Raw genomic sequence first — 24,818 nt, 5'->3', positions numbered from 1 at the left:
TGCAGCCCTCCAGTCACAGGCTGGGTTCCTCAGGTGACCAGCCCCATTCTTAGGTGTCCTAGGGACTTTCCAAACTTCACCTTATGAATATAGCAAAAGTTCCTCTATCACTCTCACTGGTTAGAAAATTCCAAGAGTGTTAAGAGTTTTGTGCCAGGAAAGGAGACTAAGACCAAATGTATATACTTTTTTATTTTTTAATAATTGTATTTGTTTATTTATGGCTGTGCTGGGTCTTCACTACTGCATGGGCTTTTCTCTAGTTGCGGCGACAGGAGGCTACTTTATCGCAGTGTGCAAGCTTTTCATTGAGGTGGCTTCTCTTGTGGAACAGGGGCTTGAGGGCATGCAGGCTTCAGAAGCTACAGCTCCCGGGCTCTAGAGCGCAGACCCAGTAGTTGTGGTACTGGTTGCTTCACGGCACGTGGGATCCTCCCTGATCAGGGATTGAACCCATGTCTCCTGTGTTGGCAGGCAGATTCTTTACCACTGAGCCCTCAAAGGGAAGCCCTCAAAGGCATATTTTTTACTAAAGATCACAATATCTAACTCTCTCCCAGGTGGTCACATAAATCCCTCTCTTTGCCCCCAGCCTCCATCTGCCTTCCTCCACACAACACGCTAAGCACCTGGGATGAGCCAAGGCTGTGGGATGGGAGTGACCTCCTTCCTTTTGCTTCCAGCGGCTGCTCCAGGCGCCCCCCTTTCCCGGTCACCTTCCCTGCGGGCACCCCACAGCCAGTCCCTTCCCCAGGTCTGAGTTGAGGGACAAATGGCGCCCCCTTCACTCTCATCCTCCTGCCTGGACAGCCTGAAGGGAAAGTCAACTGAGGGCTTCAGAACCTCCCTCGCAAACCCTTGAGGGGGGTTGGAAGAAGGTGGCTCCTGCTGCCTTGAAACCACAGATAAAACTTAGCAAGAGCCCTTTCGCATCCTCCTCAACAGACAAGAAATAATGGCTTGAGGTGGACGTTGGGAGAAGCACCTCAACTGCCCGCTTTCTGTTGTCCTGTTTCCCCAATCATAGTCCACCTTTCACCAGAGAAAGGATGCAAGTGGCCAAAAAGGCCAGGGCTGATGTTTCTCAGATGGACTCTGTCCTTCTTTCTGGAAGGGCACTTCAGCTCACCTTTCTGACACTTAGCTCACCGCCTTCTGCCCCGACCCCAGACTCACAGTGACCTCAGGCTGCCCTCTGACCCCTCCCCTCCCCCACAGCATGCCCTCAGTCACCTCCCTCAGACACTCTCTGTCCTATAACCCCTTCTCTTTGTGTTCTGCCAAATGAACAAAATCATGCTGTGCGAATGAACTGACTTGAGTGCCAGTAAATTACAGTCAGTGGTGAGACTGGCATTCACGTGCCCCTGCTGCTGCTGCTGCTAAGTCGCTTCAGTCATGTCCAACTCCGTGCAACCCCACCAGGCTCCCCCGTCCCTGGGATGCTCCAGGCAAGAATACTGGAGTGGGTTGCCATTTCCTTCTCCAACGCATGAAAGTGAAAAGTGAAAGTGAAGTCGCTCAGTCGACTCCTAGCAACCCCATGGACTGCAACCTACCAGGCTCCTCTGTCCATGGGATTTTCCAGGCAAGAGTACTGGAGTGGGTTGTTGTGCCCCTGCCGAGGGCCAAAAAGGACTGGCCTCACAAATGGTAACTGCAGGCCCTGGGCCAGAAGCCGGGATAAGCCCTTGGTTCTAGTGTGTCAGGCTCACTCTGGGCAGGAGGGTACAGATCAGTCCCCATTCTGTGCCCAGTGTTCTCCCAGGACTCACTCGTGGCACACTCCCACAGCTGCCATGCAGGTGCCCTCATGGTCAGTGGCCTGACGTGGAAGTCAGCATCGTACCCAGGCACGCACATCACCCCAGGTGACCTTCCCTCCAGCCTCCCACTCAGCTGTGCTGTTAGGAAATGCTTTCCCCCAGACAGGCCATCATTCCCTGACCCCCCTGTCTCTCCCCCTGCTATCCCTGACCATGAACTCCCATTTGATTGGATACATCTTACTTCATTGATTTTCCTGAAATATCGCTTGATTGATTCCCATGCATTTTCATTCCAGAGTTTGAATGTGAATACTTCTCACTAACATGGGAAGGAAATATTCAGAATGCACTAAAAAGCGCCACCAGCCTAGAGTGGGTGCTGTGCTCCCAGAGGCTCCCAGACTCAAGAATGGAGGTCTATCATCTCCATACCATTTCCCAGCAGGGCTCACTGATACCCTGATGGGGCAAGATCCTCCCAGTCTGTCCCCTGTGCATTAGGCTGCTGCTCCCTGGAGGCAAAGGGAACCCTATCATCCACCACCCTGGCAAAAAACATGCTCTAAGTAATACAGCTGCTTGATGGTATCAGCAGGGGACTGGTTCCTGGACCAATCCCAGTATCTGTGAATGCCACATACATAAGTTCCACCAATTGCAGGTCAAAGCCTGTCTCCAGGTTGGTTGAATCTACTGATGGGGGTGGGGGTAGCCAGCTGTACCCCATTTCAAAGGCTTAGCTCCAAGGGGCATCAAAGCAGTGGTTCCAGAGACACTAGCACTGCTCCGTCTAACCCCATTTCCTGTATTAACATTCTCTCTTTTTCAAAGACAGTGGTCTTCCCATTCCTCTGCTGGGCACTGTGGATACATCTCTTTTTTAGATTTCCAAAGTGCTATAATCGGATAAAGTCCTCTGCAGTAGGTGAGAGTACAAGGGACCAAGTCAGGCCCTGAAATCAGCCAAATTGACTTTGGTCTTCATCTTAGCTCTGACAGTTCTAGCTGTGCTACCTTGGTCAACTTATTAACCCTCTCTGGGCCCTAATTTCATCAATTGTAAAACATGGATGTTTGTATATGCTCAGTCATGTCTGACTCTTTGCAACCTCATAGACTGTAGCCTGCCAGGCTCCTCTGTCCATGGGACTTCCCAGGCAAGAATACTGGGAAATGGGTAGCCATTTCTTTCTCCAGGGGATCTTCCCAACCTACCCAGGGGTCAAATCCAAGTCCCTTGTGTCTCTTGCATCAGCAGGTAGATTCTTTACCACTGAGATAATGAAACTTAATTCTGCCACGGAGACAAGTCATCAGTAACCTTCTAGCATGTTCCCTGGCAATGGCCGAGCATTCACTAAATATCAGTTACCCTCACCTCTCTAAAGTGGTCATATCTGCTAAGGTATGGGTTATATCCACTCCCAAGAAACATATTTGTATTCTAACAGTGTAACAATAGTCTTCTGAAAATAAATACATTAGATTCAATAATTAATTAAAACATGTAAATCTCAAACACCTAGAGTAAGACCGTCAGAAAGATAATTTTGAACAAGTTGAACTTTAAGAGCCTTCAAACCTCTCTGAGGTTTGAGGTTCAAACCTCCTACTCTGTGGGGACTGGGGAGGATTCTCTATTAGCTGGGAGGAGGCGCCAGTGCTGATATGAGAAATGATCCTGCCCCACACCCTACCCCTAGGGGAGGGGGGTAGAATGTGTGGGGCTCAAATGTGTGGGAGTCTGGCCAAGGGTTATTTTTTTTTTGTTTCCATTAACATTCTCTTCTATATGTATTTTAACTTTAATCAAAGGCATATGTTTTTGTTTTATTTGCACTTAGTTCATCAAAGTGTCTCTTATGATCTGAACTATGCTGCAAAGACTTGAGCTCTGCATCGAAACCTTCATTAATACCCCTGGGAAACAGGAAGTTGCATTTAGTCAAATATAAATAAATCCAGCTCCCAGGGGCTTTGCCCTGGCCTGGGTCAGGAAGAGACGGTGACTTCTCTGTTGATCTGATCCATGGCCCCCCTCTCAAGCTGCACTTGCAAACAGAAATCCCAGGGCTCTGGCCAGATCAGGGTTTTGAAAATGTGCCTCTCCTTTGTTCAAAACCATTGTGGAATCAACAAGGAAGAGAGACTTGATTTGGCCAGGTTACTGGGTAGCATTCCAGATGCATTTCCACCAGGCAGTGCAGAAAGGAAATGAGAAAGAGGAAGAAGAGTTAGCCTAAACCACCTCGCCAAAGACTCTGTGCAGGTCATGCTGGAGAACTTTCCATCTCCCCCCACCCCGTCTACCCCCACCCCTTCCCTCTCACCCTCTCACTAACTCTCCAACTGCACATATGGAACCCATTACGAACAAAGCCCGATTGTTGTATATTTGGAATTTCCCACATCAACTTGATGCTTTCTTTAACTGCCTCTTAATGTGTGTCTGAGTTGGGTGACCAGACCCACGTCTCCATTCCCCCACCCTCACCCCCAGGAACACCCTCCTTCTAAGAGTGTTTTCCGGATTCATTTTCAAGCAGTGTAAAATTCCACTTTTTTCCCCTCTGCACCCCACCCCTACTTCCCATCAGATTCTTAGAATAAACAGAACTTTCTTTTCCATCGTTTTCAATAAACGGGTCTGTAGAGAATAAATAAAAGTTGGTTCCCAAAACATAAGAGTGATATTAGGCAAACACCCAAAAGCCTGGGATTTTTACAAAGGAAATGGCATCCCTTTCATAAAACGCCGCAACAGAGAGAGCAGCGGAGGCAAAAATTAGTTAAAAAGAAAAAAACCCTAAAATACCTCCAATCCTAGAAGCCCCTTACTTGTTTTTCCTGTTGAGTAATTTTGTCTGCTATCGAAATAAGCAGGTTTAGGGAGGAGTAGAGATGAGGGCAGTCTCATAAGTGAACAATATGTCAGAAACAAAATATTACAGGACACTTAAATTTTTAGAGCATGTGTGCCCTCGGTCAGAGAAGCTTGTCTGATGTAGAATTACACCATCTGATTAGAGAAGAATATACAAATGTGATGGGTGAGTCTGAGCGTAGATAGTCCTTTTCAGAGCCTTGTAAAATCAAACATAATTTCTTCATGTTTATTGGCACACATAAAAATCAATGCTCTGTAACACAAACATTTAAATGAGGAGATGCCAAATGGGAGTCTGTCTGGTGTATTTGATTTGATTCATCTGAACCATGTGATACAAACATTTTCTCCTTTCTTCCCTCAGACTTCCTCTTTGTGGATGCCATTCACATATATAATTAACTGTATGCCTACATTTGTTTTCTATCTGTTGGAAAGCAGGAAGAAAAAAATATGCACGTCTGACGCTCAGGGTCATACGTATAATTTATGACTACAAAGAGGGACTCCCCCTCAAGTCCCCACTGTGTTATGCCACTGCCCTTCAAATATTTTCCCTGTGTCCAGAAGAGAGTGAAATCAGAATGCAGAATTGCACATTAATCTCTGCACCAGATGGTGATATTCCAAATAGTCTTTTTAAGGTGAGCATGTGACCTACTGTACGGCCGAGGGGCTTTGGAGTCACGTGACAGAGTGAATAATACGTCTGATAGGGTTTCCATTAGACAACTGACCTGGTTACCGTCTGGAGCCGCGGGAAGCAAAGTTGACATTTCAGGATCACTCCCCCCAGAAGCGTCACTCACTGGCCCACTCCTGGGACGTGCAGCCTCACCGAGGGACCGACAGGCAGGGGCAGGCAGGAGGGAGTGGGGCTGAGCTGCGGGAGGCGCGCTGAAGTTGCAGAACTTGGGCTCATTTTTTTTCTTCCCCATCCCCCACCTCCAGACACACCACATCTTGACTCATACGGTCGAAAGAAAAAAAAAAAAAAACCCTCTTTCAGTTATTTGATATTTGGGAAACCTCCAGGAGACCATAACTTAGTTTTGAGGACGCCTCCGTCTCTCCCTTTGCTGGGAACAGATACACACACACACACACTCTCACTCACACTCACGCAGACACAATCACCCACGGCTCTACACCATGGTGGTTCAAGCTGCAGTGGCTCCAAATAGATCCCAGAGACTCCTACTGAAAATTCCGTATGGATCTCTGAGAAGACGCAGTGTGGAGAGGGTAAGCAACGTGGCGGGCTGTTTGCTTTTCACCGGAGCAATTGCTCCAAAGAAAAGGAGAGGCTTCTTTTCATTGTACATAGCATCCCTTCTGGAAGTCATGTTTTCCTAAAAAAAATTCAAATTCCTGGGACTGGAGAAATCTATAGTATATGCAATTTTATTCTTAACAGATAATGATAAGAAATTTGAAGCAAATTCTGGTCGGCTGTGCATGGAAGTGGGAGCTGTTAGAGATGAAAGATGAAAGATTGGGGTAGGGATTGCCCTCTGGAAAGAGGATGGAAGATGCGGGTGCTTGCTGAGAAGAGCTTTGGGCTGTAAAATCTGCTTTCCTCTCTGGTGAAACAGATCCATTAGTGCAGCAGGGCTGCAAATTCCCTGTCCTTTTCTGGGTGACAGTGTCTTCAAAGGAGGTGATAAAGACAGAAGGAGCTGTGATGCTTTGAGGGTTTAAATGATGCACTTGGTTGATTACAATCCCCTCTGTTTCGTTGTTGTTTCAAATACCTTGCTATCATTCAGTTGTTTTTTTTTTTTTAACATTATGGATGGTGGCTCTGTTAATTTTCTAAAAACATGCTTACTTTACGGTAGCGCCTGGCAGAGAAGATGCTGTAAAACAATAACAGAGATTTGTCCTTCTCTGGAGTGACTAATGCAGTTTGGGGGAATGACTGTCGTTAATGCAAATCTGGTCATATTTGGGATGTGGGGGGCTCATGCATGTGGGGGCAGTGCCTATATCCACACATGGGGGGTCTCAGAAACACCCAAAATCTGTTTGCATCATGGCAGGCCCCTCCGTGAGCTGTGGATGTCTACTTAGACGTTTTAGGTTAAGGTGTAATCTTAAATCAATAAGGCAAAGAGGATCACAAACTGCTCTCATGATAGATCAGCGAACCTGCTGCATCTTATAAAGGGGAGCAGCATCTAATTCAAGTGACTTTTTCTGGTTTGTATACTGACTACTCAGTAATTTTTAAATTTAAGGAAAACATGATTTAAGTTTTAAAAGTAGGAGGGGCAATCTAGACTTCCAGAGGGAGTTGATTTCCTGACTTTCTACGAGTTACATTTTTTTCTGCCGTTTGAGTAACAATGAAAAAACTTCACTTCCTTTTCTTACTGTGTGTAGGTCTTTCTTCTGAGACATATTTCTTGGGCTGCATATGAGGGTCATCAACTTAAATGTATTCAGTGTCTAATATGTGCTCTCTTTTATACCAAGAGCTTTAGATTATAGGACCAAATGTTATAGCAAAATTTACAAATTAACTGTTATGTTTACAAATGTAGCTTATCTTGAACGTGATTTTGGGTTCCAGTGAAAATTTTTTGACCTGTATCATAATTAAGTTTATATAATGTGTTCTGTTCATGAAAACTCACATGCAAATGCGAGTTGCCCACACCAGAGCTGTACCACATGACAAAACTAACGTGAGCATTATCCTGCTCATACACACACAAAATCCTCAGTAACCTATTTAACCATAAGAATCTCCAGATGGAGGTGTAATGAATCACGTATGTTTCATAAGTCCAGATGTATGCAGGCACCGTTTCTGTTATTTGTTTAAGAAAAGCTGACAATATATGAACACGGTGTCACATATGAAGCTTGTCTATTGCATGTGTTGGTGTACACTGACATTCCAGACACAGACCTATGTCCTGCCTTTGGACACATCAGTGTCGCCAGGGCCTCAGGAGTCTAATCTGAAAGCTTCTGGGCCCTTAAGAGAAGCATGTCCATCAGTGGAGCATCAAATGTCCTATTAATCTCCATGGCCAGCTGTGAAGTGGAGGGATCCGAGATCCCATCACTCACAAGAGGAGCCCCTTTATGTTCCTATGAGGCTCCGTACTCACCCTCCACCATGGGGGAGGGGGAGCCTAACTGGAACGTATGATGTCATGTCGATTTCAATTGGATAGTTTATGCCATTGTTGGTTTTATGACAACTTTCAGAATCAGCATCATATATTTATATAAAAAGGGGGCAGGAAAGGCTAGAGGTGGCATCTACTTTCAGGGCAAACACTGAGAACCAGTGCTCTTTTCCTGGGACTCCCTGAATTCAAGAAGTGACAGCTTTCTTGGTTACATCAGCAGTTTACATGGTGCCAGACATCAGTGATTTCCATGGCCTCATGACATTTAATGGTGATAAAACCTTGCATTTCTACAACACCTTTGCCCAGTGCACTTTGTAGGGAGGCACAGAGAATTGGGCTTATTTATTGCCCTTGCCCTGTATGAACAGGGAAACCAAGACATGCAGAGGTTTAATCTTCCCTCTGAAGACATACAGTCAAGGACAGAGCAGGACTTCAATCAGGGACCTGATATATTACATCCCTGCCGTCGAGTCCATATTTCATCACCTTTGCTCCCTGAAAGAGCTTTGACATTGCAACCTGGCCCTGAGAGATGGGCTGTACCCAGCTTGTCACTAGGACTTCACAGAAAAGGGAACTTACCAAAGACAGAGATTCTGGCGACCAAAGAGAACCCATGACCTCGTACACTGACAGCCATGCGTTGTTCAGGATTAAGAACAGGGGCTTCTGTTTTCCAACTGCTAGAAGTTGAGGTGAAAAAACAGGAATGCACATTTCTAACTCTGCTACTTTGACAGCCATCAAATCCTGAATTACAAAAACACTCAGACTGGGAGACCAAGCCTGGTTCTTGTTCATGTTTTCACAGACTGCCATCAGCCCATCACCATGCTATGCAGAGTGGAAAAAGATATCTAAAATGCCTGTGTTTGGTAATATAGCAGAGATTAGGGATCTGGGGTTTATATAAACGAAACAGTTATAAAGCATACAATAGTCATACAATCCAGCTACAGTTAACTAATGGAGATGTGTGTGTGCTAAGTCACTTCAGTCGTGTCTGACTCTTTGCAACCCTATGGACTGTAGCCCACTTGGCTCCTCTGTCCATGGGATTTCCCAGGCAAGAATACTGGAGTGGGTTGCCATGCCCTCCTCCAGGGGATCTTCCTGTCCCGGGGAGTGAACCCGCATCTCGTAAGTCTCCTGCATTTGCAGGCAAGTTCTTTCCCACTAGCACCACCTGGGAAGCCCAAAGTGGAAGCTCTAGTTACTCAATAGTGTCCAACTCTTTGCAACCCCACGAACTGTAGCCCACCAGGCTCTTCTGCCCATGGAATTCTCCAGGCAAGAATACAGGAATGGGTAGCCATTCCCTTCTCCCTGGTGGCTCAGATGGTAAAGAATCCATCTGCAATGTAGCAGACCCGGGTTCAATCTCTGGGTCAGGAAGATCCCCTGGAGCAAGGAATGGCTATCCACTCCAGTATTCTTGCCTAGAGAATTCTATGGAGAGAGGAGCCTGGTGGGCTACAGCTCATAGGGTCACAAAGAGTCGGACATGGCTTAGTGACTAACACGCACACACTGGAAACTAGAAATGAAGATGATTCAGGTGCAGAAGGAAGCAAGGCACACTGTCCCAAGAAAGAAGAGCCTCACTCTCCACTAACTGTGTCACTTTGGCAGTGACTCAGGCTGTCTCAGCCTGGTTTATTCATCTGCACTATCTACTTTCAAAGATGGCTGTTAAGGATTAGAGGTAATGTATGTAAGACCCTACCATGATACCTGGCATGTAGAAAGGAGGCAACCATTAATGATGGGCATATTTTTATTTTATTGAATTAGAGTTGACTTACAGTGCTGTGTTAATTTCTGCTGTGCAACAAAGTGATTCTTTTCCATTGTGGTTTATCCCAGTGTTTTGAATATAGTTCCCTGTGCTGTATAGCAGGGCCTTGTTGTCCATCCATTCTACATGTAATAGTTTACATCTACTAATCCCAAACTCCCAATCCATCCCTTCCCACCACATCCCCTTGACAACCGCAAGTCTACCCTTCTGTCTGTGAGTCTGTTTTGTAGATAAGTTCATTTGTGTCTTATTTTAAATTCCATGTATAAGTGATAACGTATGGCATTTGTCTTTCTCTTTGACTTCTTCACTTAGTAGAACCTCTGGATCCATCCATGTAGCTACAAATGGCATTGTTTCATTCTTTCATGGCTGTGTAGTATTCCATTGCATACACACACACACACACACACACACAGTATCTTCTTTACCATTCATAAGGGTGCATGTATCTGTTCAAATTAGAGTTTTCTCCAGATGTATGCCCAGGATTGGGATTGCTGGATCATATAGCAACTCTATTTTCAGCTTTTTGAGAAACCTTCATACTGTTTTCCATAGTGGCTATACCAACTTACATTCAATAGGCATACTTTTGAAGTTTACCTTTGAGTAGAGGAACACTTGTCTTGTATTTTTAACAACCAATAGCCTTTTATACACACTCGTTAGTCACACTTACTGTTACCTGGAGAGGTTCTTTAAGGGTCATTCACTTGATAAAGCCAATACAGAAGTATTTCCTGGTGATAATTTTCCTTGGACTCCCAATTTTATGTAAACATGAAAACCAGAGTGTTTCAAATTCATTGCACACCAGTGCCAACTGAGTCAACGTATTCAAGCCTGGATGACTTCTGTAGGGCCTTTTGCTTCTACAGCTGGAAAGGTAAAACTGAACTTCATGGAAAATCCTAATAAATGTAAGAACATAATGTATAAATGAGTTAAGTAAAGAGCAAGTGTGGGCCTTTAAGTGGGGGGAGGAGTTTACTTCGGTGATGGGAGGAACATTTTTTATTAAACTTCAATGACTCTGTAATATGAGGAAATGGTTTCATGATGGAGATTACCTTTGTAAGTCCAAATCCTAAGGGTGGGCCAAGCTATATCTGGCCTGCATTGCTTTAATGTGTGTATTTCTTTAAAATATTTATTTGTTTAGCTGCTCTGGGTCTTAGTTGTGGCATGCGATCTTCGATCTTCACTGTGGCCTGAGCTATCTTTTAGTTGAGGCATGTGGGATCCAGTTGCCTGAGCAGGGGTTGAATCCAGGCCTCTTGCATTAGGAGTGCAGAGTCTTAGCCACTGGACCACCAGGGAAGTCTACTGTGTGCATTTATTAAGGATGCCCATCTCCCTGCTGATTTATCCTATCAGCCTGACCCACGTGTCCTAGGGTGGACTGGACATCTCTCTTCTCTTGAGTGTCTCAACCCCTGACATTCAACATGTTCGAAGTGGAACTCATCATCTCATCCACAATTCTGTTCCTCTTCCTCCAACCCCACCAGCCAGCTGAACACCCACACAGGAACCCAGGTATCTTCCCTTTCCTTAGGGTCCCCCATCTAATCACTCACCATATGCTGCCGGTTCTAGCTCCAGAATCTCTCTCACATCTAATGCCTCCCCATTTCTTAGTTCATGCCCCTGCCATCTTCCACTTGTGTACTTAAAATCCCTGCCTCAGGATAAGTACAGATGCCTAAAGATCATTACTAGGCCCTTCATAATCGAGACCCTCTCCAGCTTGGTCTCCCCCCACCCTTTACTCTGGATACTGCACACTCCAGCCACACTGAACATATCTGTGGTTCCTCCGACTACCACGCTGTCCCTTGCTACACGGCCTTTGCATGTGCTTTTGTAGGCTTGATACACACTGCCTTCTCCTTCCACCTACTCAACTCCCTATTCCCACCCTTCAGCCTAAAGATAACATGCTGTGGGGTGCCTTTCCAGGTACCCTATCCCTTCCCCGAGTATAAATAACTGTTTTTCCTTCCTTCAGGCTCTCTAAGCTCTCCAAATGTCCCTTGACTGTGTGTGCTAAGGCGCTTCTGTCATGTCAGACTCTTTGTGGCCCATGGACTGTAGCCTACCAGGCTCCTCTGTCCATGGGCTTCTCCAGGCAAGAATATTGGAGCAGATTTCCATGCCCTCCTCCAGGGGATCTTCCCAACCCAGGAATGGAACCTGTGTCTCTTGCATCTCCTGCATTAGCAGGAAGGGTCTTTTTTTCTGTCACCACTAGCGCCATCTAGGAAACCCCTGAATGTCCTTTGAAAGTCGAAGAGAAAGTCACTCAGCCGTGTCTGGCACTTTGCGACCCCGTGGACTATACAGTCAATGGAATTCTCCAGGCAAGAATACGGGAGTGGGTTGACCTCCTCCAGGGGATCTTCCCAACCCAGGGATGGAACCCAGGTTTCGCACACTGCAGGTGGATTCTTTACCAGCTGAGCCATCAGGGAAGCCCAAGAACACTGGAGTGGTAGTATGTCCTTTATAATAACACAAATGACACTGCATTGACTCTGCCTCTTGTCAGCCGGTTTCCCTCATGTTCATTCTCCACATGATGACATGCTCCTGGAGACGGGAGGCACAACTTGGCCCCTGGTTCCTAACAGGAGAGTGATAAACATTCACTAGCTGAGAGAATGAATGAAATCTGAAAGATGCCAGAAGCTTCCCTCAGGGAGAAAATTGGGGAAGAGGATCAGAATGAAGCCATAAACAGGAAGAGCCACACATCTCGTGTTATATGGCCACCAGCCCCATTTTTGCTGGTGGAAAATGTGTCCATGCTTATATGTTAATGCAGACTGAGGATACAAATGCTTTTCTCCTATTCATTCTGAAATCTAAGACCAAAGCATGTGTCTTGCAGGGGAACGTGTGTATCTGAACAATTGATCAGATTCAGTATCTGTCTCTTCACAGAGTAATAGAAATTGGATATCTTTATTAAAAAAATAAATAAATAAGAAAGCATTTTCTTTTACTGCAATTATTTAAATATCCAAGTAAAAGAGGATTTTTTTTTGTCCTGGAAAGTCTGAAATGGTGTGGTATTTTTGGAGCAGTATCTTTAACACAGTATAAATTAAACCTTTTTGCACCCACATTATTCATTACTTGACGTGTTATTCCAGGTTGACGTGTGGCCCGTCTATTATTTTGCAAACCATTACATTATCACAGCTGCTAAGCTGCATAACTTAGGCATTTCAGAGTACAACAGAGTCTCTGTCGTGGAGTGTGTGGTGCTTACATTCTGAATGTATTCATGCAGGGAAGTGCAAGACTTTACCAAAAACACATACAGCAGACAGCTTTTAGTGGATATTTATTACCATCGAAAGCAGACAGCCAAGAAATGGTTCAGACAGATCAGTGTATTCACACATATTATTATCCAGCCCCCTCATCCTGCATAGGTTTTGTTCCTTCTATAAATACACACATATCTGGAGGAGGAAGAACATGAATTGTATCAGGGTTTCCAATTCTTGGGTTCACAGGCTGTATTGAAGGCCATGTTGTACACGTGGGTCAGTTCCATGGAATTTCAACTGACCCAGATTTGGTGCGCCAACTTTTATTTTATTTCTCACAGCAGCTCATGTCAAGTTTAAATCAATGGCTTCTCATCTTGACCAGAACGAGATGGGGTAGTGGAAAGACTGTCCCTCTACTGGGTACCACACCAGGGTTCTCATTCCTCAGGCTGGAGGAAAGGTGAAACAGAGAAGCATGGACACATTTTCCACCAGCAAAAATGGGGCTGGTGGTCATTTAACATTCAAATGGCCAGGACCCACAGGACCCTCACCATCCTGCACCAAACTTTGGCTTTCAAGCTCAGCATGAAACCAGGCAATGATTTTCCTCTTTAGACTACTTGTCCCCAGGTCCTGATTTCTTCTTAGGACTCTTGTTAACGTTTTGGGTCAAATGCCATCACTCATCCTAAAGCAGTGCTTCTCAACCTTGGCTTCACTGTGGAAGCACCTGAGAAGCTTTAAAAATCCCAGCAACCAAGCTGTACCCCCAAATCAACAAATATCAGCATCTCTGGAGAAGGGACTCAAGCACCATCATAGTTAAGCCCCCAGGTGACTCTACTGCATGGCCACATTGAGAACCGCTGCCCCATGGTGAGATTATTGCCAAGACAGATTGTCTGGACAAGATGCTAGCTTGAAGAAATTAGCTAGTTCCAGTGCTTTCTTGTGTCTTCACATAAAAAGGAAATAAATGAGTCAATTGTTTTGGATTTTTAGTCAAGAGTGTCATTCTCAATAGGAGAGAAAAATTAATCTCTTTGAAAGTTGAGTCCATATTCCTAGGACAGCTTATGAAGTGCCCAACACTTTGAGATCACTTTCTGGAGAACTGAACACAGCCTTCTGAAGTCAGAGAGGCTAGTACCATGTAGGACTTCCTTTTAGATAAGTTGGGATCTGAAACACCCAAATCCAGTTACTCCAGCAAAGTTGCTCTCCATTGCAGCAGAGACAGAGTCCCTTCTGGGTATATTTCAACCCACCATCTTGCAGCCATGTTCCTAAAACCAGTCCTCTATTCTCAGGACACTCTCTGTAGGTATTCTGAAAGCAGATCTCTTATAAATTGCTCTAGCAGAGTGAACACTATCCACCTGTGTAATATAAGAGGTTTTTTTGAGTGCATAGTTGAAAACAATCCACTGTTATTTGTACTGATTTATCAATGCACCTCTGAGAACAATAGCATCTATGTGTAGGGAACAATAGAGCAGAAGACTCTGCCATGGGTCTATGGTTTCTAATCTGGGAGTGGATGAACCACATCTGTGGATTTTCATTCTTTTTTTCTCTTCCTTTCATGGACACTCAATAACTGATTGCTTCAAAGGATGTGGTCAATTCTTCTACTAAGTCTCAGAGCCTAGAGCAGTACCTGGCACATATATAGCATATTTATAGAATGAATACATATTTATTGAATGAGTAGATAAATAAAAAGAATGTTTTCATGATCAAAAACTCAAACAGAATTGTCAACCAAAAGATGAGGTTGCAAAGTGCTTGCCTTCCTTATACATGTCAATATCTATGTCATTGTCAGTTCTAACAAAGTGACTCAATTTAGAATGTTAATTGTATTAGTAGAGAACTTATTTATGAAAATCTTGTTCTACTCAATACTCTGTAATCAGGTATATGGGAAAAGAATCTTTAAAAAAGTGGAAAAAAGAAAAACTTCCTGAAACCCTACTACACAATTAACCCTTCTGAGTACATGGGCAACCCTATTCCTTACCAGTCAGAATCAGTAATAGTCCATAAATATGCCTCTGATCATTTTCCTCTACTGCCTGCTGACCTTTCTCAAACATGCCTAGAGTCACATTTCCACATGGATACATTGCATCCCCAATGGTCCTTCCAATTTCTCGATTGGAACATTAATCAGGAAAAACCAATAAGGCTTTTAGAAGTATATTAATAATTTCTGGAAAATGTGGTTCAAGTTCAATCAAACAAAACCAGTCTTAGACTATAAATATCCCAAGGACTCTAATGTCTAGGGCCCAACATTCAATTTTTTAATTCTACAAAAAATTTTTAATACCTACTACATGCCAGGCAGTGTTGTAGGCACAGGGGATGTAGAAAAGCCTCTGCTTTCATGTTGTGGTGGGCTCTCTTTGTCTGCTGATGTGGAACCTGCATTTAGAGAAGGCTGAGTATAATATGCCATTCTATACAAGGGGCTTGAGCATTCATGGATTTGAATATATGTAGGGGGTCTTGGAGGGCTTCCCTGGTAAAGAATCCACCTGCAATACAGGAGACCCTGGTTCAATTTCTGGGTTGGGAAGATCCCCTGGAGAAGGGATAGGCCACCAACTCCAGTATTCATGGGCTTCTCTGAGACCAGAGGGAGCTTTCCTGGTGGGTCAGATGGTAAAGAATCCACTGCAGTGTGGGAGACCTGGGTTTGATCCCTGAGTTGGGAAGATCCCCTGGAAGAGGGCATAGCCACCCACTCCAGTTATCCTTGCCTGGAGAATCCCCATGGACAGAGGAGCCTGGTGGGCTACAGTCCATGGAGTTGCAAAGAGTCAGACACGACTGAGTGACTAAGCACAGCACAGCACAGGGAGCCTTGGGACTAATCCCTCACAGACACACAGGGATGACCATAATTGGTGATAATGCCTCTAGGGAAATAAATAGTAGGAGAAGAGGTGCGGAGTGTGCTGCATCTTGTAGATGTAGATCTCTGTTAATGTGGTTTTGGAGGACAGGCATGGAGAAGTAAGAGACGGGCACACAACATCTGGGCAGAGGACACTGCAATACACAGTTGTGATGCAGGCTGATACACTCGAAGGATTTGAGGAATAAAGCGGGGCACCCAGGGTTGGCCAGAGTAAGGGGTGATAGCTGGGACATAGTAGGGGTGGGGTTAAGTGGTTGGGAGCAGCAGCCAGGGAAGTGTTTGGAACCCTGATGACAGAGGGCTGCACCAGCCACAAAAGGACTTTGGGGTTTTACTCTAAGCAGGACAGAAGGAGACCAGTGGTTTGGGGACAGAAGAATGACCTCAGCTGACACGTTTTTAAAGGAGCCCCTGCTGCTAGTAGGCCAAGAGAGAACTGGGCAAGGAAGTGGGTGACTCATTGGGTCATGAGTGTAAGAATCTTGATGAGAGATGCTGACTCTGGAGGTGGTGAGAAATGAATGAATTTGGATTTAGCCAGAATGTAGGGTTGACAGGATTGACTGATGGATTGGATAACAGAGAAAGAGGAGTCAAGAAGGAGTTCTGAGCGCCCAGAGAGTGGAGTTGACATTAAGATAGGAAACGCTGAAAGACAAGCTGGGTGGTGATGACAGCAGGGACGGGAAGATGAGGGGTTCTGTTTGGATGTGTTAAACTTGAGAGGATGACTGCAAATGCAAATGGAGGACGTTAGAAACACGTTTGGTGTTTAGGCAAGAGTCTGCACTGGAGATGTAAATGTGGACGATGATCTGGGGTTGATAGGACTGGCTTATCTCAGGCCTCGAAGAGCTGACTATGGCATCTCTTCCCAATGTGTGGCCACTTTCAGTGACCACAGTGGGCAGCTTGAAAGGGTTGGTGATGGGAGAATTTACACCATGGAAATTGGCTAACATTATAAATCGGGGCTATTTTCCGTGGGGAGTCAATGGTTGAACACTGTCTGGAATACTCTTGGAGGATGCTGTTAATAGCCACAAGACCTGAACAGTGGCACAAAGAAATGTCAGAGGAGTGGACCCAAGTGTAGAGGTCAGTCCCAGGAGGAGGAACCAGCAAAGAAGGCAGATAAGGTGCATCCAGTGAGGCGCAAGGAGAATTGAAGAGAAACTCTTAGGAGGAGTGTTGGATTATCCATTGCTGCCATTAGTCGAGTACTATGAGGACTAGGAAATCCTCTGAGTACAGTGTATCAAGAAGCCTGTGTGCAAGCCATGTGCATCAGAGTCACCCAGGTGTTGTCAAAACCCACTGGTACATGGTCTCCCCACCAGACATACTGAATCTGAACCTCTGAGGGTTGTAACAGGGCCTAAAGTTTGAGAAACAGTACCAGAAGTATGTGTGTGCTCAGTCATTCAGTTGTGTCCAACTCTCTGTGATCCCACAGACTGCAGCCAGCCAGGCTCCTCTGTCCATGGAATTTTCCAGACAAGAATACTGGACTGGGTTGCTATTTCCTCCTCCAGGGCATCTTCCCAACCCAGGGATCAAACCAGCATCTCCTGTGTCTCCTGCATTGGCAGGCAGATTCTTTACCATCTAGGCCACCTGGAAAGCCTTCCTGGGAGTACAGCTTATCAGAAAGAAAAATAATAATAGGTACCAGTGAGGGAGAAAAAAGAGCACAGTGCAGGGAGGGGGAAATACAGGAAACAGGAAAAGGGAGAAACTCTCAGGACAATTCTTACTCAACCTGAGGTCAGTCCTGGGCCAAGCAAGTGGAGCCCAGGATGAGGACTAATGGGTGAAGGCTACAACAACCACGGCCAGTAGAGAATCTTCCTCCCTGAAGCATCCTAGAAACTCAGTGCTCCTGTTTTAAACAGCTCTCCCTCCTCAACTTGAACCACTATGTTAGAAAAATGGAACTGCAGTCAGTCCCTTAGAACTAGTCCAGCGGGGGCAGTGGAAGGGGAGGGGGAAGGCAAAAGAGATGAAAGACCAATTTCAACATCTCACATTGGTCACCTGTGTCAAAAGCCGGCACCCCACCACGATTAGTTTTCCTAAGATCTCTCTTTCCTTTTGCTTTGTTTGTTTTGTTTCACTCCTGAAAACGTTTTTAAAATGGGTTGCTGCTATCATGTGTCAGAGCTTCATAACCCAGCCAAGTCCCAGAATAGATTTAGAAAGTATAATTTAGGGCTGAGGCAGCCACCAAATGCCTGAAATGAGTAGGTCCTGATTTGAACCCTGAGTGTTGGGGTTTAGACCTATTCTGTAAAAGCAGATGGATTTTGGATTGAACTGGAAGAAATCATGTTTTTGACATCAGGCTCTGTCTCAATGAGTCCTCATGGCATTTCTTATAGAAGAAAATCTTGGTCTTATCTGCCAGTTGGGCTGAGGAAGGTAAAGGCCTTTAGTAATGCAAACATGGTGCTTTATGTAGATCCTATTGATCAAAGGGTTTCTATCTGGGACAATTGAAAATATCCACCAGATTAGCACATACATAGTTCCTCTCCTCGTCCGCTTTCATCTTACTTTTGCTGCTGCTGCTGCTGCTAAGGCGCTTCAGTCGTGTCCGACTCTGTGCGACCCCATAGACAGCAGCCCATTAGGTTCCTCTGTCCCTGGGATTCTCCAGGCAAGAACACTGGAGTGGGTTGCCATTTCTTTCTCCAATGCATGAAAGTGAAAAGTGAAAGTGAAGTCACTCAGTCATGCCCGACTCAGCGACCCCATGGACGGGAGCCTACCAGGCTCCTCCATCCATGGGATTTTCCAGGCAAGAGTACTGGAGTGGGGTGCCATTGCCTTCTCCGCATCTTACTTTTAGGTACATCAAATTTAAACTACTGAAAGAAAAACTTTAAAGGCAGATGTGTTGTGAGTCCCTCCCATGATTCTGGGCTGATGTTAGGGAATTAAACTGTTTCATTTCTCAAGCAGAATCAGGTGTGTCTGGGTTTGGAGGCGTTCAGTCCCCAGTGCCACCAAGAAAGCTCTTCTTCTGCATGTGTGCAGTAATATCCTTGCTTTGCACTGCTGTGTTGCATGGCCAGGTCCATCCACATATAGGCAGCAATGCAGGTGCCAGGATCTAGAATCCTTCTTGTAAAGATGTCAACCTAGGGGTAGGATAAAGAAAGAAAACCCCTTTTCCCTCCACCATCCCACTGGGTCCTAGTTCCAAGTTTTCAAGTATCAGAGCATTTAGGGAGAGGAGCTACCAAAGAAAGAAAAGAGTCCTCTGGAAACACATGGGAGTGGGTACTCGTTGACTTGATATCAGCAGCATAGAATAATAAGCTCACACCAGGGCCCCTGGTGACAGCTCTGTCTTCCTCCTGAGGGCTGTGCCCAGGGAACAGAAGCCAAGGTCCCCAGCCTGTGAGCCATCTCATTCCAGCACCCGGGGGTGGGGAGAAGGGGTGAATACCACTATCCTGAGGCATTTGGCTCAGGCTCAGGGTCCATTCTTAATCACTGTGAAAGTGTTAGGCGCTCAGTCATGTCTGACTCTCTGTGACCCCATGGACTATAGCCTGCCAATCTCCTCTGTCCATGGAGTTCTCCAGGCAAGAATACTGGAGAGGTTTGCCATTCCCTTCTCCAGGGACCTTTCTGACCAAGGGATCTAACTCAGGTCTCGCACATTTCAGGCAGATTCTTTACCGTCTGAGCCCTATTTCTAGCACCATCCCTGGACATGTATTCTGAAGTCCCCTCTGGAGAGCACAGAACCAAAGGCCAACAGCAAACAAAAGTGTCTTCTCAAGTCTGTGACTTCCTCTTTCCTTCAGTCGAATGACTTTAAGGTGGCATGAGAGAAACAGGGATTGTGTGTCTTAGAAAAGGGCCTGAGCAAGGCAAGACTTTTCTTGCTCCTTCTGAGATCCACCCATCAGAAATAGACTTGTCAAGGGTTTCTCTCTGTCTTCTATACTCCCCTTCGGACCTCATCCTTCCTCTTAATCCTGGGCTGCCTCTGTTCATTCTGGCCATCCTATAAAATAGGGCACCGCATGGGCATCACAACTCAGATGCCTACCAGAGTCAGGCAGGTCAAATGCGCGGAGGTCAAGAAGAAAAGTGGTACCTTGCAAACTGGAGAACTTGTGTCTTAGCCAATGGCCAGTTACTACTCAGCTTTACCATGGGGAAACTGGGGCTGGTGTTCCTGGATCTTCTGATTTTCCAGAGGAAAATTTTCATGCAATTTTCTTTTAATTAAGAATATATACACACACACATATATGTATGTGTGTGTGTGTATATGTGTGTGAAAAAGAGGTGAAATATCTCAATTTTCATATGCCAGCAACAAGTCTAAGCTTTTAAAGGAAAACACGACATGTTAAAGAAAGCATGTTTACAGGCTACATTTGGTCCATAAGTTGCCAGTTTTTTACTTCTACAATAAAATGAGCACCATCCCACACCAAATATCTATGTATTCTCTCTTCCTAGTCTTGCATATCATAAAAAGGAGATGTGGTGATACAAAAAAATGAATCTTGGAATAGATCCTTCAGACCCTCCAGCTGGCATCATAATCCTACTACTAAATCAGAACTTTAAAAAAAAACCTCTTCTGATAGATCAAATGCAAATTTTAAAACACACTAAAATAAATTGAATATCCTTCAGCTATAAGAAACAGGAAGACAGCATCCTGTTGGCTGAGAGTGGGGTTTTATTACCTAGTAAGAGGAATAGAACTCAAAAAGCTACTAAACGTATGATCTAATCATAACCTTATTAGGGCATCTAAGCATCAGCCCATTTGTTTGCTTTTGGCAAATGTTCCCTGATATCAATGTGGACTATATCGAACAATTTCGTCCAATGCAGCAATCACTCCATCACCTAGAGGTATACTTTACTGCTAACTCATATTTACAGAGCAGCAGTGTGTGGTCTTACCCCAAACCAGACATTGCACAAGAACCAGAATGAAGTTCTTTTATGATCCAGGTGGTTGGCCGGTAACAGCAGAACTAAATATTTTTTTCATTTTCAATCATCTCTTTCATGCTTGATGGAGGAGAACTCTGGGGTCTCAGCCAAGTCCTTGAGCAGGAACTTGAATAGATTCACAGTTCCTTTTCTGATGAAAGCCTTGGCTCTACCCACAGGAACTCTTGATCTTACTGGGAGGTCAAGGTGGAATGCTGCTCCAACAGAGAAACAGTACAAGGCACACTTTTCAACTGTCCCTTCCACGTGGCACCTCTCACTACGACCTATAGCAGAGATGTATCTCTTTAATTTTAATCTCAGAATATCTCCATTTCTACCTCTGGCTAGATGAGGCAACTGTGAATTGCCCGCCTTCCAGCACTTAACCAAAGTCTTCCTAGGGATGACTAGGAAGAGCAAATTGAGCGACACTGTATCTATTCATTATTTTAATCCCTTGAGGGACATTGTATCTATTTATTACTTTAATCCCTTTAAACTTTATCATTCTGGAGTTAAACAATCAAATATCAACACACCTGAACCATATTTTCTCAGCTCCCTGACGGGATTTTTTTAAATTAAGATTTAGCTCATCCTTATTGAGCTGAAAATCCCATGGACAGAGGAGCCTGGCAGGCTACAAGTCCGTAGGGTCGCAAGAGTCAGACACAACTTAGCGACTAAACCACCACCATCCTTACTGAAGGCTGATACCCTTTTCCACAGTCATGCAGGATGCCATCTGGGTCTGAGCTAGGGCCAAGAAAGCTAGGACTTGGGCAGAACATGGAGTAGGGTGGGCAGGATTTATAGGACATAAAACCAAGGCAAGGAATGAGAATTCACTATTGGCAGGAATCCCTAAAAGAAGCCCTATGGGCAGGTGGGTGTGTCCTGGGAGGGAAAGAATTGGATGGACCTGGGGAAATCGGGGTTGAAATGGTCGATGGAGGCCAGAGAAGTCAGGGGAGAAGTTGGCTCAGAGCAGAGGTAGGAGGAAGCGTCTGGAGGAATCCCTTGAACAACTTACAGAGCCACAGGCAGGTCTGGGCACAGCCTGGACTGTGGACAAGCAGAGAGTGGGTGAGGTTCCACCCTGCTCAGAAAGCCGACAGAAGAAACACGTGTAAAAATGCTTCTGGGACTTTTTCAAAGTGACAGTTAAAGATAATGTTGATTATGTTATTCAGGATTCCTTCTGTAACGTCCATCCTGTTCATTCCTTTTGGAGCAAATAAGTTTATAATTCCATTCAATTACCTTTTTTACCTCTGCCACCAGGAAACTCAGAACTAAAGTAGGGCTAATTTGCTTGTTCTAGCTGCCTTTTCATTTTATCTCTTCCATTTAACTCATTTCTGTTATTTTCTCTTTTTTTCTTTTTTACATTGTCCTTAATTTCCTGGAGAAGGAAATAGCAACCCACTCCAGTACTCTTGCCTGGAAAATCCCATGGACAAAGGAGCGTGGTAGGCTACAGGCCATGGGGTTGCAAAGATTCGGACACAACAGAGGGATTTCTTTTTTTTTTTTAATTTCCTAGTTTACCCTTATATTCCATGTATACAGTTGACTTTTTAAAAGTTTTTTTAATTAATTATTTGACTGCATTGGGTCTTAGTTGTGGCACACAGGATCTTCATTGCATCACTCGGGATCTTTCGTTGCTACTTGCTGACTCTTTAGTTCTGGTGCACAGGTCGGTAGTTGCAACACGCAGCCTTAGTAGCTCTGAGGCATGTGGGATCTTAGTTCCCCCATCAGGGATCAGACCTGTGTCCCCTGTATTGCAAGGTGATTCTTAACCACTGGACCACCAGAGAAGTCCCTACAGTTGACTCTTAAACAATGTAGTACATAATAGTACCAGCTCTTGACACAGTGGAAAACCCACGTGTGATTTAATGTTAGTCTAGTCATCTAGATTTGCAGTTCTTTTCTATCCAAAATTCCTCCATATCTGAGAATCCACCATCCACAGATTAGGTAGTACTGTAGTGTTCTACTGAAAAAAAAAATCCATATAAGGGAGTCTACATGGTTCAAAACCATGTTGTTGAAGGGTCTGCTGTGTATTTGTGTGCATATGTTTTGCTCCCTCCCAAGCAGCGTGGAGTCCTAACCCAAACCCTGTTTCCGTTAGATTCTGTCAGGGAAATCAACACACTGGAAACAGTCAGCTGGGAGTAGAAAATAGAACAAAGCATACAGCATCCCTTCTCCTGGCAGCGCCAAAGATCCCAACAGGTGTATTCAAAATGCTGCCAGGTAAGCCGAGCCCTGGGAACTTTGTGCTCTGAACAAGGCAGTGCTTTTTCCCAGAAGGAAATGAATTCATTTGGAATGTTCAGCCCTGAAAAACAGAGCCCCTCCATGTCACCCCCATTGTGTGCCATGTGGGCTCAGTGACTTAATGCAGCCCCTCGGTGGCGGTTGGAGGGATATTCTAGGGGAAGATCAGAGAATACACGGCAGACGGTAGCCCCAGGGGAGGGTCAGAGGGGCACAGCCTCTTTCAGTGTCTCCATGCCCAACGCCCACCCTCCAGCCAGGTGTAACTCTGCCTGAGGATGGCTTTTCTGAGGAGACCTAACTTGCTGTGCTGAGGGCTAAAAGAAAGGTGTGTCTGCTTTCAAGTTCCCACCAGGATGCTGGAAGCTTCCTTTTTGTCCTTTTCACCCTCTGCTTCTTTTTTTCTTTGCCTTTCTAAATTTTGCTCTGCTGTCAACCATCAGATACACAAATAACAATAGCTTCCTGGGAAAGTGATGCTGCCACAGGCGATGGGTCAGCGCCAAGCAGAGGAGGAAAGCCTGGGACAGTTTCAGGGGAACCGCAGCATTCAGACTGCAGTTTCAGGAGAATTGTTTGATTTCTGTGAGGGATGCTGGCTTGAAGCAACCGCGAAACCTGGCCTCAATATCTTCTCTTTGCCGGGAGGAGACTTTAAACTCCGCCCCCACCTCCAGATGCCTTGGCTTTCTTGTTTTATTTGTTTAATGTTGAAGGCCAGTTCATTATCAGAATCTAGTCTCTGATCTTGGCCTTCATGGGAACAAAGATGAAAACAAAAGCTGGGAGGTGATGAGGCTTCCATGTCAGGTTTACTCCCAGAAGAAGAAATAACACTTCCCAAATGCTGGCTCCATTGCTCAGCAGTTTTCTGAGCATGTCTGACCTTGAGATGTCAGGTGTCATTGTCCTGGGCTAGTCCACCTGGCCAGGCTATGGGAAAGCCCGTTTTTCAGCTCACTCTCAAAGAGGCAGAATCTTGCTCCCCGAGGGCTGAGACATCCGGCCAAGAAGCTCTCGAAAAGGAAGGGCTCCTGAGTGCACTTCCTTCCATCCTGCAGTGAATGAACTGGGTCAGCCGGGGTCAAGGAGCAAATGTTAAGTGACATGTTCTCCTCCCTCATTCCCCAGCACGTCCCCCAGCATGGCCCCTGGGGGAGATAGAACGGAAATGCAGGGACCAGGGTGGCCTGGCCAGGACAGGCCCCTCAGAATGAGGGAAAGCAACCCCTTCTGTGTCTTTCCAGCACCACATCCTCTTTTCCCTTCCCCTCCCCCTGCAGATTAATCTCAGTTCTCCAAGGAAATGACCAGCAGCAAATTTAGATGGAAAGGAAGGTGCTGAGACCCACAAGACCTTGGTAGACAATGATATAAAGTACATTTTTATTCCGTGAGCTCCTACTTTGTGCTTTACGGTTATCAGTCTTCCCTGGTGGCTCAAATGGTAAAGTCTGCCTGCAGTACAGGAGACCTGGGTTCAATCCCTGGGTCAGGAAGATCTTCTGGAGAAGGAAATGGGAACCCACTCCAGTATTCTTGCCTGGAGAATCCCATGGACAGAGGAGCCTGGTGGGCTACAGTCCATGGGGTCACAAAGAGTTGGACACGACTGAGTTACCTGACCTGCCTCTTTAGAAACCTGTATGCAGGTCAGGAAGCAACAGTTAGAACTGGACATGGAACAACAGACTGGTTCCAAATAGGAAAAGGAGTAC

At 45.3% G+C, this 24,818-nt stretch overlaps 1 protein-coding gene across 1 annotated transcript in view; it reads left to right on the top strand.

Annotated features, from left to right (window-relative positions):
• The first annotated feature begins 5,380 nt into the window (after window positions 1-5,380).
• The window catches only part of FRMD4A (FERM domain containing 4A), a 373,568-nt gene continuing 354,130 nt past the window's right edge, over window positions 5,381-24,818 (top strand). Inside the window, exon 1 of the mRNA XM_010859943.1 lies at window positions 5,381-5,901. Coding sequence (XP_010858245.1) covers window positions 5,809-5,901 — 93 coding nt within the window. The 5' untranslated portion in view covers window positions 5,381-5,808. The remainder of the gene's footprint in view (window positions 5,902-24,818) is intronic.

This window comes from Bison bison, unplaced genomic scaffold (assembly GCF_000754665.1).
Source record: "Bison bison bison isolate TAMUID 2011002044 unplaced genomic scaffold, Bison_UMD1.0 scf7180017864461, whole genome shotgun sequence".
NCBI classification, from domain to species: domain Eukaryota; kingdom Metazoa; phylum Chordata; class Mammalia; order Artiodactyla; family Bovidae; genus Bison; species Bison bison.
The sequence above is the reverse complement of the archived record's forward strand: the minus strand, read 5'-3'. Positions and strand labels throughout refer to the sequence as shown.